The sequence below is a fragment of the Rattus norvegicus genome, chromosome 2, assembly GCF_021556685.1.
Source record: "Rattus norvegicus strain SHRSP/BbbUtx chromosome 2, alternate assembly SHRSP_T2T, whole genome shotgun sequence".
Lineage (NCBI taxonomy): Eukaryota > Metazoa > Chordata > Mammalia > Rodentia > Muridae > Rattus > Rattus norvegicus.
The window spans coordinates 45,627,598-45,642,222 of NC_141535.1; the positions used below are offsets into that span (position 1 = coordinate 45,627,598).

At 43.0% G+C, this 14,625-nt stretch overlaps 1 protein-coding gene and 1 long non-coding RNA gene across 9 annotated transcripts in view; one reads left to right on the plus strand and one right to left on the minus strand.

Annotated features, from left to right (window-relative positions):
- Positions 1-14,625, plus strand: part of Ankrd55 (ankyrin repeat domain 55) — a 100,139-nt gene that overhangs the window by 17,475 nt on the left and 68,039 nt on the right. For 3 of the 7 annotated variants that reach the window (XM_087626031.1, XM_087626037.1, XM_087626053.1), the window contains one exon: positions 14,410-14,532. In XM_087626031.1, coding sequence (XP_087482157.1) covers positions 14,410-14,532 — 123 coding nt within the window. 7 annotated transcript variants of the gene reach the window in all.
- Positions 1-14,625, minus strand: part of LOC103691456 (uncharacterized) — a 102,597-nt gene that overhangs the window by 8,544 nt on the left and 79,428 nt on the right. The window lies entirely within an intron of this gene.

Sequence of the window (14,625 nt, forward strand, 5' to 3'; positions counted from 1 at the left end):
TGCAATTGAAACACTGGGCATTTTGATATCTGAAACCTCTGTCTATAGCTTGATTAGTATGATACATGTTAGACCCAATACCAGTTGCATCCCTTATCCACTCATCTATAGGCACTGCCCTCACCTTTAATGGTCTAATAACTTTTTTATATTCAGTATTCAAATTTTCATATGCCAAGGTCTCTACCAACATCTGTCTTGCATCAGGGTCTGATTCAGCTTTGATCATTGCTGAGGCCAATCTTTGTAAAAAAAAAAAATTGGTGACAGCTTCTCCAGAGCCTTGTATAATCTTTGTAAAGAAGGTGGACTTTTTCCCAGGCTCCTCAACTTTGCCCCAAGCTCTTAAAGCCACTAAACAACATTGTTCTGTAATAATGTCATCAAGTTGAATCTGTGCTTTTACATCAGAGTACTGCCCTTCACCCAACAACTGACTTTTCCTATGTTCATTCTCTTCACTCTATTTCAATGTTCAATATTCATGGCTTCCCCACCCCCACCATGTCTACCATTTAAACTGTGAACCAGCCTCTATACAGCCGTTACAAATACCTTCTGATCTTGGGGACTGATTCTGTTTTGAGTAGCCCAGTTATTTAGACTTTGTCTCACAGAAGGTGAATGCATCCCATATGAAATCATGGCCTGTTTAAAGCACCTTAGATTATCATTTCTATAGGATGTCATTCTATTTTGTCACGACCTCATCACACACACACCTTTAGCAAGCATATGTTGTAGAGCCATTGGGAAAGCTGATGGTGATGAGCTCATAGCCCCTGGCTGCCCCTCCTCTCACTCTGGTGGCTCGGTTTCTTCTAGATTAACCCTTTCTCTCAAAATGGCTGTGTCATCAGCATGACCTCCCACTTTTTCAGCTTCTCTCTGACCCAACCAATGTCCAGCATGGTTTCTTGTACTCTCTCCTTCTGCTGGGATGCCCACTACTTTGCTTCTCTTGCCAGGACTGAGCTCTTTTTTTCTCTCTTCTCCAGTACTCCCACCTGCTCCCACCTCCACTAGCAACCTCTCCAGTTGCACAGGCAACTCTGCAACCCTTTCAGAAATGAGAGAGCAGAGTGACCTCTTTTGTTTTCCCGTTTCAGCCATTTTTTTGTTTCTCAGGCCCTTCCATTTTCACCTGCGATTTTTCCAACTGCTCAGTCAATCTTTCAAACTTTTTGAAGAAAAATATGTGAAGGGATAAAAAGGAAAAAATAACAACAGAAAATCCCCTCTGGGAGCAATGTGGGGGATATCTTGTAGCAGCTAGAGTAAACTTTTGCTGGCCTCTTGAAAAAAGATATCCCTTCCTTTGCTCCATGCCATCTCCTCTATGAAAAATTAAATTTTCCACTTCTATTTTTAACTTCAAGCCCCCATGTTAATGTGATGCTTATAGCTGGTCTTTGCTACTTTTTTTTCCACCCCTCAACCCCCCAGTTTCACTTCCTATCACTAGATAGAAGAGAAAGGACAGAGGGGAGAGAGATCCTCGAATCTAATTTCTTTCTTTTTGTTTCTTCTTTAAGCATGTCTACTAACAAACTGCAACTCTCCTGAACAACTACCAACACACACACACACACACACACACACACACACACGTGCACGCACACGCACACACATGTACACATGCACACACACATGAACACATGCACACACACATGCACACACACATGTGTGCACACACGTACACACGCACACATGCAAACACACACACACACACACACACACACACACACACACACACACACACTTCTTCATCAGGGCCCTAGCATTTGTATGCCCTCTGAAAAGTTCCTAGGATTCCAAGTATCACACAATCACAGAAACTACTGCAGCTGGCAAAACCTGCTAGGGCAGGAGGCAGGCACAGTCAGCTGCTATGAGGCAGCCCCATATCCCCACACCCCTGATTAAAACAAAAACGGTTCTTACAACACTTCTGTGGGGTTTTTGGTTTTTGTTTTTGTTTTTTTTTTTAAAGAAACCAACACCTAGAATTTTCACTCTACTTCCCTCCAGTTTGCCAATAAAATCAGCAAACACCAAATCAATATATCAAACACTGCTCTTACTCACAGTCTCTAGACTTTAGAAAAATTTTTTCCTCAATAAAAGAAAAGCCATTTAGCCCAAACAACTGTGCATTCTAAAGAGGTCCTCCTGTGGAGGACAATTACATACCAGGTTAGGTTCTATTCATTGCTTTCATGAAGCCAGTAAGTAGTCTAAGACAAGTAGTGTAATAATTATCCCAAAGACTAAAAGCTATTGTATTTCAACTCCGTGTAAGCATCTTTGATGGCTTATCATCATTGTCAAATTGATTTGGTTTCAAATTATCTAAGAGACACAATTCTGTTCTCATGATGATAGGTGACTCAATATTCGGCTCTCCACAGACGTTAGGCAGACATGTAGAGAGTATCAGTCAGATAGGGAAACACAGGGGTCGGCAGTCTACTCAACACCAGTGTCTCCTCAAAAGACATCACCAAGATATGCCCGGTCAGAACCTGCTAAGTACAGGTGTGGTTAGGAAGCACTGACTCACAGTGTGACTCCACTTTTGTCTCTGGGTCCTTAAAAATCTTTATTCTGGTTTGTGCCCACCAGAATTCATTCTGGACCTACAGGAAACAATTCTAAACTCTTTCCCAGTATTTGAAAGCAGCAGTATGCTCACCAGAGTCTGCTCCTTTTTAATTGAACCAAATCTTACTTCTTTACATGCTTCTTACCCAGAGTTCCCACAGAATGGTGTAGCCTGACTCTATCTCCCGCCACTTCAAGAAAATGAACGAGGTAAAGATAGTCATGTAGTTGTTTCAGAATAATGAAAGGGGGAGTCGACAAAATGCTTACCTATATTTAATTTTCAGAGCTAGCCAGGCTAACTCAATCCTTTATAAAAATTAATGTAAAATTTATACTTGCCTAATTAACAAAGGACTAATGCAATATATAACATCAATTTCGGTGGGTAAGAAAACCCATTTACATTTGAAAATACACTCTAGAGTGATCGATAAGTTCAACTACCCTGTTTTAAAGGTTCTACACGTTAAAACAAACAAACAAACAACAACAACAACAACAACAACAACAACAAAAACCCGACATCTTTTAAAGAATCACCTGTCAGGCCATTCTGTGAATGCTTCCTAAGTGCATGTAGTCTCAGCCCAAGGGAGACCGAGGCAGGAGGCTCACTAATAGTTCAAAGACAGGGACTTCCTGGAAATCCTGAACTATTTACCAAGATCTTGTTGTCAAACAGAAAACAAAGCTATCAAAACCTTAGGCATGGTGAACCATGCCTGCCATCCAGGCACTCAGAAAAGAGGCAGGAGGATTGCTGTACTTTTGAGGCCTGTCTTCATAGTTAGTTCCAGACCAGCCAGGGTTACATAACTAGTAAGGTTCTCTTATTAGAATTAAGTAATCATTTAATTAACCAACAAGTAAATACCCCAAATTTAGAAGAAAAAAGAAAAAAAGTATTTTCTAGAGAGGCATCTTCACTTGTTCCTGCATGTTTAGAAAGTTCCAAACTGGCTCTGAATTGTACTCAAGAGCTTTGACATTCCCCTGGCTCAGAACCCAGAGACGTAGGAGCATTGTCACCAGTGGGTGGCAATGTTGTCACAGGGAGCCATTATGGTGCTGTGAAGGATGGTTGGTACCTCCTAAAAGGTGCAAAGTCCTTACCTCCTTACACATAGTTAAAGCCTTCTAGGTTGCCTCAAGATGTAATTGCTCTACTGTACCACAATACCCAAGATAACTGTGTGGAAACAGAGAGGAATCTAAATTAGGAGAACAGTCTGTAAAGTATCTCTTTAAGTAGTTTTACTGTCCAGTCATAATAGTACAAAGATGTCTCAATACTCACTTCGACATCTGTCTTCCCACTGAATCATGCTCTCTTTCTTTTTTTTTTTTTGTAAGTATTTTTTTAATTGGATATTTTATGTGTTTACATTTCAAATGTTATCACCTTTCCTGGTTTTCCCTCTGCAAACCCCCTATCCCATCCCTCCTCCCCTGATTCTATGAGGGTGCTCTCTACCCACCATTCCCTCCTGCCTCCCCACCCTGGCATTCCCTACACTGGGGCATTGAGCCTTTACAACACCAAGGGCCTTTCCTCCCATTAGGCCTGACAATGCCATCCTCTGCTACATATGTGGCAGGAGCCATGGGTTCCTCCATGTGTACTCTTTGGTTGGTGGTTTAGTCCCTGGGAGCTCTGGCGGATCTGGTTGGTTGATATTGTTGTTCTTCCTATGGGGTTACAAACCCCTTCAGCTTCTTCAGTCCTTTCTCTAACTCCTCCATTGGAGTACCTGTACTCAGTCCAAAGACTGGCTGCCAGCATCCACATCTGTATTTGTCAGGCTCTGACTGAGCCTCTCAGGAGACAGCTATATCAAGCTCCTGTCAGCATGCACTTCTTGGCATCCACAATAGTGTCTGGGTTTGGTGTCTGTACATGGGATAGATCCCCAGGTGGGGCAGTCTCGGATGGTCTTCCCTTCAGTCTCTGCTCCACATTTTGTCCCTGTATTTCCTTTAGACAGGAGCCCTTCTGGGTTAAAAATTTGGAGATGAGTGGGTGGCCCCATCCCCCAACTGGGGGTCTTGCCTAACCTCCGGATATGGTCTTTACAGGTTCTCCCTCCCCTTTGTTGAGCACTTCAGCTAATCTCATCCCTGTTGGGTCTTGGGAGCCTCTGGCTTTCCTGGCATCTGGGACTTTGTGGTGGCTAACACACAGTTCCCCATCCCCCATTCCTTTTTTTTTCTTTTTTTTCTTTTTTCCTTTTTTCGGAGTTGGGGACCAAACCCAGGGCCTTGCGCTTGCTAGGCAAGTGCTCTACCACTAAGCTAAATCCCCAACCCCCCCCATCCCCCATTCCTACACACCTCTGTTCAATTTCCTGACCCTCTGTATATCATCCCTGACTCCTCCCATATCTGATCCTATCCCTCTTTTCCCTTCCCCCTCCTCTCTTCCTCCCAAGTCCCTCCCACCCTCTACCTCCTGTATTTTGTTCCTGTATCTAAGAAGGACTGAAGCATCCACATTTTGGTCTTCCTTCTTCTTGAGCTGCATATGGTCTGTGAGTTATATCTTGGGTATTCTGAACTTTTTGCCTAATATCCACTTATCAGTGAGTACGATGTGCATTTTTTTGTGACTGGGTTACCTCCCTCAGGATGATATTTTCCCATGGACTCATGTTCTTTAAACAGACAGAGGCTCTTACACCTTTAGGGCTGGGAGTTTGCTATGCATAGGAGATGCATAGTCCATGGGTGACTGAGTATATTTAAATTCTCTGGAGGTAACCAGTGCTATTTGAAAGGATAATTTAAGATCTACAGATACCTGTGTAAAAGCTCAGAACTAATTCAAATGTCATGGGTGAGTTCAATTACCTAAGGGTCCTCAGAATAGAATAATAGTATTTAGTAATAGTATTCATTACCCAAAATGTGGATAAAGCTTTGTATGATGATCGCTATAGTTTTTAAGTAAAATTAATCATTTAAAATACTTATCTGGGTTTTTCATTCGTTTATTTTGGGTTTGGGGGTTTTTTGTTTGTTGTTGTTTTGTTTTTGTACGTGTCATCTATCAGTGTATTTATAAAGGTCAATTTGTAATTTTCAATTAGTTCAAATTTTCCTAGAGTCAACAGTCAGGAGTTACTGTGTGACGGTGCTGTACAGTTTCTAAGCACACAGCATCTGTACTGTGCCTCTCACTGCAGACTGGACATGGTCCATAGGCAACACCAAAAGGCACTACTGCAGTATACGTTTTGTTTTCCTTCATTATTAAAATTATTACCTTTGTTCTTCTTTTTACAATAACTATATTGCCATAAGTCTCTTGTTGAGTAAACCCAAAACTCCCTTTGAATGACCCCCAGATCTCAGCCATGGCCTCAGAAGTAACCTATCAGAGAGCTTTACCCATTGCCAACCTTTTCAGTCTGTATATAAACCATGAAATATTTTCTTTGTGTTAATTTTCCCATAGCATATATTTAATATTAAAAGATCAGCATTTTAAAAATACAGTTCTTTGGGGTTTTTTTAGAATTTCAAAGCATCAACGTTGAACTGTTTCTTTACTTGTATTATCGAAGCATTTGTATAGCTATGACAAAGTAATGAAAAAGCAATTTAGAGGGGAAAAGATTTACTTTGACTCATGTAACAGAGGGTTTGGTCCATCTTGTAGGCAAGGCATGGTAGGCAGAATGGTTCACATCATAGCAGTAAAGAAGTATCATTAAGAATCTGGAAGGGGCTGAGAACAAGAGCCCCCCAAGGACCCCCAGCATGACTTCCCCTAGTTAGAACCAATCTCTTAATGATCTCAGACCTTCCCAAACAGCACCACTCACTGGATACCAACACCCCAATAAATGAACCTTTTAGGGAACTACATTATCTAAACCATAAAGCAATCATCATACAGAGCTCTATCTACTTCTTGGGTAATCAAATGCTAATGTAAAGGTACTAAGCCGCATCTCTCTCAGCATTGAAGAGCAAAGAAGCTTGGCTAACTCTGAGAAACAAAAACAATGTCAATTCTTTATAGAGAGTCTGAAAAATACAGTAGGTTCAGAGCATGACCAAGACATTCCACCTTTTTTTTTAGCCTGCTCTTCTGTTTCTTTCTGTATTCCATGCACAGAGACACATAAAATGCTTTAGAATAGACAGCCAACATTTCTTCTCATGGTTCTTAATGTTCTCTCTCTCTCTCTCTCTCTCTCTCTCTCTCTCTCTCTCTCTCTCTCTCTCTGTGTGTGTGTGTGTGTGTGTGTGTGTGTGTGTGTGTGTGTGTGTGTGTATTCTAGCATCTCTCTCCATGCAGCTGTACATAAGTCTATCTGTTTAGGCTTCAAACACAGAGGTAAGAAGCAGTTAAAACCTGCTCCCTGGGAAGACTAGAGATATGATGAATTCATAGTGCTAAATAGGTAGATGATAAAAGATAGCCAGATGCATACATCCATAGAAAGATACATTCAGAAAAAAAGCTATTGTATGATGTTAAGTGTATTTGTGACCTTTGGTTGAAAAGAAACTCTCCTGCCCTCATTTTAGATCCCAAAACACCATCTGTCATTCTTTTCTTTGTACTTGTGATTTCTCCAACGTCTTTTCTCATTTCTGCAGAAATTCTGTGAAGCAGCTCCAAGGTAGGACTAGAGATCCACACTCACCATGGTTTAGACTGAGCATTTCTATGTAGCCTCTAAGGAAGAGTCTTTTGGTTCCTAATTGCCAGTTTCCTAGCTAAATGATCTCAGAAGTTCAGTTTGATCAGCCTTGTAGGACACTGTTCTCCCTTCTCCATGCATGCCTCACTTTGAGTTTCTTCTTAGCATACTTCCCAGTGACCTTCCAGCCAAGACTACCCACCCTTAACAGGATGCTTGTTACCTCGTGGTGTGACCTGGAACATGTCTGTCAAGCTCTAGTAATTCAAATGTCTTTCTTTGTCACTGTTACTTCTCACTGCGTAAGAGTCCAGAGTAATTTCATTGTAGCAGTGTTTGCATGAAGGCCCTTTGAAAGCAAGACTATCCACAAGAGAAAAAAAAAGAACAAAGCACTTAGAGATAAACTTAACCTAGAAGGCAAAAGACTTACACACCCAAAACTACAATGAGGTGCTGAAGTAAATTAAGGAAGATGCCAAAAATGAAAAGGCATCCAGGTTTTCCTGAGCTACAAAGGCATATTGAGATGTCCCTGGTTCTCAAAGAAGTACCATCTCTGACAAAAACTCGATGACATTGTTATAGAAATGGGAGAGTTCATTCTGAAAATTCATATGGAATCTCAATGGACTCCCAGACATTTCAGACAGTTTTACAAAAGAGAAACAAAATTAGAGAGAGGTCTCACCTTCCCTAGTTGTACAAATTATAAAGCTGCAATAATCAAAAAGTGTGGTGAACAAGTGGCATGAACAAGTAGCCACACAAGTTAATAGAATAGAACTGAAAGTTCAAAGGTGATTACACATATCTATGGTCAGCTAGTTATTAAGAAGGAAGGGTGCTAGCCATATGTGGTGGTACATACCTTTAATCACAGCACTTAGGAAACAGAGGCAGGTGGATCTCTGTGAGTTTGAGGCCAACCTGGTCTACAAAGAAAGCCAGCGCTATACAGAGAAACCCTATGTTGAAAAAATAAATAAATATAAAGTTAAATTAAGAAGAACGCTGAGATCACTCAACAATGGTCTTCAAAATACAGTGATAAGACAGTAAATAATAACAGGAAAGATTTTAAATGTTCACCTTACAGCATATCGAAGACCTAATCATAACGCATAGAATCATAAAACCTTTAGAAAAGGGCCCAAAGAGAGAGCATCTAGCAATGGATTTGGCAGGGAGTTCCTGGTCATGATGCCAAAAGCACAAACAACAAAAGAGAAATATGGACAACTTTGTGTGAGACACTATTAACTGCAATCAGGAAAGCCATAGAGTAGCAGTGGTCTGTGCATCCAACATCTGATACAGGTGTTAATATCAATAGCAAAGTTCTTCATGTGTCCCTAAAGGCCAAGACCACAAAACAATGACCCCATTCCAAAGTGAACAAAGGATTTTAATAATCATTCTTCCAAAAATAAAGAGATGGCCAATGACATATGAAAAAGATGTTCAAAATTGGCAATCATTAGGTAACTGTAATTAAAAACCACAAGTAAATCCCAACCACTGTATACTCAGTGGGATGGCTGATATAAAAGGTGACATACTTTCACACACAATAAGTAAACGCGATGAGGATGTGGGGAATTAGGACCCATGTGCAGATGTGGTATAAAATGGTATAGCTGCCTTGAAAAACAGTTTGTTGGTAGAGGTCTCTGTTGTTGTGATAGAATACCATGACCAAAAGCGACTTGAGGAAAGGCTTATTTTGTTTTACAACTCTTGGGTCACAACCTATTACAGACAGAAGTCAGGGCAGGAATCTGAAGGCAAGAACTGAAAGAAAGACCATAGAGGATCATTTCTTACTGCATGTTCCCCATGGCTTACTCAGTCTGCTTTCTTACACAACGCAAGACCACTTGCACAGGGATGACACTACCCACAGTGGGCTGGGCTCTCCAAGATCCATCATAGATCAAGAGGATGCCCTATAGACTCAGCTATGAGCAAATCTTATGGGGGCATTTTCTCATCTGAGATTCCAACTTTCCAAACGACTCTAGTTTGGGTCAAGCTGGGGAAAAAAAACAAATCAACACAAGCCGTATAGTTGACCATTAAAAACTGAACATAGGAACAATATAATCACATTACTCAGCAATTCTACTTTCGAGGATATACCCAAAAGAGTTGAGAGCAGGCTATCAACCCAATTTGTTCACTGAGGCATTACTCATCATAGTGAAAGGAAGGAAAGAAAAGAAAAACCAAGTGGCCATCAAGAGATGAATAGAGATATAAATATGGGTGGTCCCTATGTAGAAAAGAATATCATTCAACACTCAAAAGGAAAATTGGATACATGGTCGTCTGTGAATGAGCAGACATGATGCTGTGTAAGTAACAGAGACAAATAGTGTGGATTCCACACATATAAAAACCTAGAGTGCGATTCACGGACACAGAACACACAGTACTGCTTTCCAGGAGCTGGGCAGAGAAAGTGGGGTTACAATTTAGTGGGTACAGAGTTTTAGAAGATGCAAAGGGCTTGGAGACGGATGGTGGTGGTTGTGCAATCCTGTGAATACTTAAGGACAGAGAACTGTACCGTTGAAAATGGTTAAAGCGGTAAGTTATATGTTCTGTATGCAAACCCAGCCATCTAGACTACTGTCAGGACCTCATGGGATTATCTCCAGAACTGACCAACCTGCTCTCTTAAAACACTCAGGATGCAGGAATGAAGTTCACTACACCTCATTCTAGTCCCTCTCCTCTTACTCTTCCCAGCCACATTTGACACATGGGTTAGATATCTCGGTGTGACCCTTCGACGTGGTAATAATCAGTTAGAGCTAGAGTTTCCTCCTAGTGGATCAGTTCACTAATTCCTGTGGAGCCAATAACCATCTAATACTACGTTCCTTGCTAAAATTGTCCTCTCTCACAGACTGAAAAGAAAACCAAAGTATATCCACAAGGCAACGTAAAGTGACAAGCCATAAAATGAATGAATGAATGAATGAATGAATGAATGAGAAGGATGTGTTGGCACATGCAAATGTCCCAGAGATATTGCTGGCCTAAGGTGTGGCAATTGTGGGTTTAAATGGTGTCAGCAGTTGTCAGCTTTTTCCTTCCCGCTGCTCTGCTCTGCTCTGCTCTGCTCTCTGCTCTCTGCTCTCTGCTCTGCTCTGCTCTCTGCTCTCTGCTCTGCTCTGCTCTCTGCTCTCTGCTCTGCTCTGCTCTCTGCTCTGCTCTGCTCTGCTCTGCTCTGCTCTGCTCTGCTCTCTGCTCTGCTCTGCTCTCTGCTCTGCTCTGCTCTGCTCTGCTCTCTGCTCTGCTCTGCTCTGCTCTGCTCTGCTCTCTGCTCTGCTCTGCTCTCTGCTCTGCTCTGCTCTCTGCTCTGCTCTGCTCTGCTCTGCTCTCTGCTCTGCTCTGCTCTGCTCTGCTCTCTGCTCTGCTCTGCTCTCTGCTCTGCTCTCTGCTCTGCTCTGCTCTCTGCTCTCTGCTCTCTGCTCTGCTCTCCTCTGCTCTGCTCTGCTCTGCTCTCTGCTCTGCTCTGCTCTCTGCTCTGCTCTGCTCTGCTCTGCTCTCTGCTCTGCTCTGCTCTGCTCTCTGCTCTGCTCTGCTCTCTGCTCTGCTCTGCTCTGCTCTGCTCTCTGCTCTGCTCTGCTCTCTGCTCTGCTCTGCTCTGCTCCATCTTCATTCTTCTCATGGGTCTTTCTACTCAGAAGCTGACAGCAAGCTTCTCAATCCATGGGCATTGAAACAGAGAGAGAGGGAGGGGAGGGAGAGGGAGAGGGAGGGAGAGGGAGGGGGAGGGAGAGGGGGAGGGGGAGAGGGAGAGGGAGAGGGAAAGTGCTCTACAGTCCCTGCTAGAGTGTATTTGCTTTTTACAAATTCTAATCGGTTCACAGCCCTGAAATATATTGCCTCAGTCACAGTGATTCAAATTCTTAATAGCTTCGTTCCAGGTCACATACTCTGCCTTTGGGTCAAGATAAAATAGTCCACTAAAGCTGCTATTTGCCTGAAAGTGGAGCATGGATGGCCATCCCAGAGTAGACAAAATAAAGCTGGCATCAAGGTGAGGGGAGATTGAGCAACAGAAAGGACAGATTCAGCCATCTTTCAACAAGTCCCAGAAGTGTTTGATGGACTCAGATATGTTGCGCATTAAATGGGATATCCAAAGCCTTCTGGCAAAATACTTTTGAGATCCTAATTCTAGGAGGCAGTGCAGCTCCACATCGTGATCAAGGTGCTGTGTCTATCTTATCGTAGCATTCAGTCATGAAGGGTACATGGACATGTTATTATGCAGCATGCAGTCGATAAAACCCACAGTTGAATCTGGTGTGATGGCACACACTTGTGTCTTAGCACAGGGGGAAGAGAGGCAGGCAGAACACCCGCGAATTTGAGGCCAGTCTGATCCACATCGTGAGTTCCAGGCCATCAAGGGCTACACAGTGATGCCCTATCTCAAATCAAAAGGAAATAAATAGCTCCATTGTTCCCTTGTCACCGTTAGCAGCTTCCTGACAATCAGGCTTCTTCCAAGGGGCCACCACCAGGTCTTTGAATGTGCATGTAGAAATAGAAGGTAGCTTCATCTTTTAAGTTGGGGCCCTAGTTCCCACACCCAGAGACACCGGGAATCATCTTAACAAAATGTCCTGACTTTGTTTTGGTAAAAATAAAAAAATGGATGGGCAGCTACTTGAACTCTTGAGTTCCCACTCCGCGTGGATCTGCGGGAGCCGCGCTCCGGCTATCTCTGCCAGCTGCTTTCTCACATTGTCCCCTTGGCGGGGTTGTTACCAGGCCTGACACACACATCGAGTCCCATGGGCCATTCTATTGTGGCACCATGCCACGCTATCCTGGAGGAGTCTATTGCCAGCCTCTCCGGGCTGTCTCTCTGCCCGCTGGGGACTTTGCTCATGTCCCCTGTAAAATCAAAGTTCTAGAAACTTGTAATTTATCAATCAGATTTATCTGTTAAATTCTCAATCCACAATACATGCCCACAATAAATTCACTGCCAGTTAGTAAAGATAGAAACCGCCTACCTAGACAAGATAAAATGACCTAGTCCACGTGGATCATCCTGCTCTGTCGTCCCCATCTTGATTCTCCTGCTTCTCCTCCTCCTCCTCTCTCCCTCCTAGATTGCCCCCCCCCCCCACCTAACCTTCCTTCTCATCCAGTGTTAGGCTTCACTTTATCCTGGACCTGCCTTGCTGCATAATGACACCGTCCTGCATGAGTTATGTGAAGATTTGTAACAAAATCTAAACAATATATGGCTTCTTTCATAGCCTTCAACAACAAGAGCCCCATTTTAAACATATACCTCAGACATGTAATACTGTCTAAATAAGCTAAAAGTTTTTGAGTGGGGCAGTATAAATAGCAGGTACTAAAAAATGCTTACTAAATGCCAGGCTGCTATTAAGCACACAGGATTAGTATTACCACAGTGTCACTCCACCCAAGGGAGACAGTTGTCAGTGTTGTCAAGATCTCCACATTACAAGTAAGGAAGCTAAGCCAGGTGAGGGTGCCTGGTCCAAACTTCCACATAGCCAGTTAGCACAAGCCTGGCTTGTACCTAAGGTATCTGACCCTTCACCTGTCGCACAAATGACAGGAGAGGCTGCTTCAAAATATGAAACACAAAACCAAATGTGGAGGAGTTAGAAAGCAGTGGCCCACTTTACAAAACGATGCTGTTGTAAGTAAGCGGTCCTTGCATTGGACTGGCTAGCTGGTTAAAAATCATTAATGGTTTCTCAGAAACACGGGGACAGAGAAACCAAAACAAAACTCTAGGATGCGTGCCAGCTAAAGTTCAAAGAACCAAAAGGCCAATGGCCCTATTGTCCACAGGAGAAGAAAAACACAACTTTAAAACCGTTGAGATATTCTTTCTCTGAACATCAGTTACACTCGGAGAAAACAAGCACGGGTGTCACTGATAGAGGGGCTCGGCATAGCCTGTCTCAAGGCATCTCCACAGGAGAGCTTGCTTCTCTGCGAATTCTGGGAGTCACCTGACTGCAGTCTGTGGTCATCCTTGGCAGTAACATTGTTGGATCAATTCTTCACAAAGGCAGAGTAAACAGTTGGCTCCCTCATTCAAAGCAGTTTGTTTTGTACAACCTAGGTTCTTCTAGAAATAGCATCTATACAAACCCAGGTGATTGAAAATGGCTTTAATGGAAGGGAAAATATGCAAAACGAGGCACAAGATGCAAATAGCAGTGCTACAGATGAACACCAACAAAAAGCTATTGCTCAACTTACAGTTGGACAGCAGTGGTGGGCAGGTTGTGAGGGGGCCACGTGAGAGCTAGTTCTGCATAGGGAAAGCTCCTGGTAGGAAGGAGGCAGCTACTGCTAGATGCTCAGCAAGGGAGGAGAGCCCCATCTTCTCCCTTCCCAGTCTCCAGGGCCTCCCATGTGAAGCAACAGGATAAGGGCATCTGGAGATAGATAGTGAGCTAAGATCAAGGTACGAACATCTTTGGAAGAGAGAGAGGAATGACCATAATGCTTCTCCCAAAGATGGACAAAGTGAGGTACTAAGAAGACCGGTAATATGTCCATGGATGTAGTTCAGTTGGTAGAGGGCTTACCTAGAGAGCACATGTTTTCAATTTCCAACAATTGCACAAAACCAGGCATAGCAGCCCACGTCTGCAAATGCCAACTCTCAGGGGTGGGTGTAAGAGAATCAGAAATCCAAGGTCAGCCTCAGCTACATAGAAAATTAAGGCCAACCTGGGCTACACAGGACCGTGGCTCTAAACAGAAACAAACAAAAGAGAAAACATAGTATGCTTCAGATCTTGAAGAATAGATTGAAATGAAGAAGATGGCCCTCTTCCCTTACTGGTCTCTCTGATTTTGGGAAACCTCAATGCCTAAAGAGTCATAACACGTCAATCCCAAGGCTCCTTGCCAACATGTGGTAGTGTGCGAATGACCTAGAGTGGCCCACTTTTCTTCAGAAGTGTCCCTTCAGAAGAGAGTATATGACTAAGCTGACCCCGCCTCTGCCTGGATTCACTGGAGAGGAAGGTTTAGTGACTCACTTGTGTGGGTGACAATCTGGTCTGTGGTATCCTTTGAGTGAACTCACTTTGCACACTAACAGAGTATCTGGTTTGTGTAGGTGACTCATCTGAAGAAGTCGACCTGACAATGGTGTATCAGGCAGCATCGAATGGAGATGTCAACTCTCTGACTGCCGTGATCCGGGAGGATCCGTCCATCCTAGAATGTTGTGACAGTGAAGGTAAGCTGTTTGTGCATTTTTTTTAAAAAACCTGGGATGAGATGCATTACTCTTTCAGAGATTGTCTTTTGAGATGAGCCATACTAATGAAAT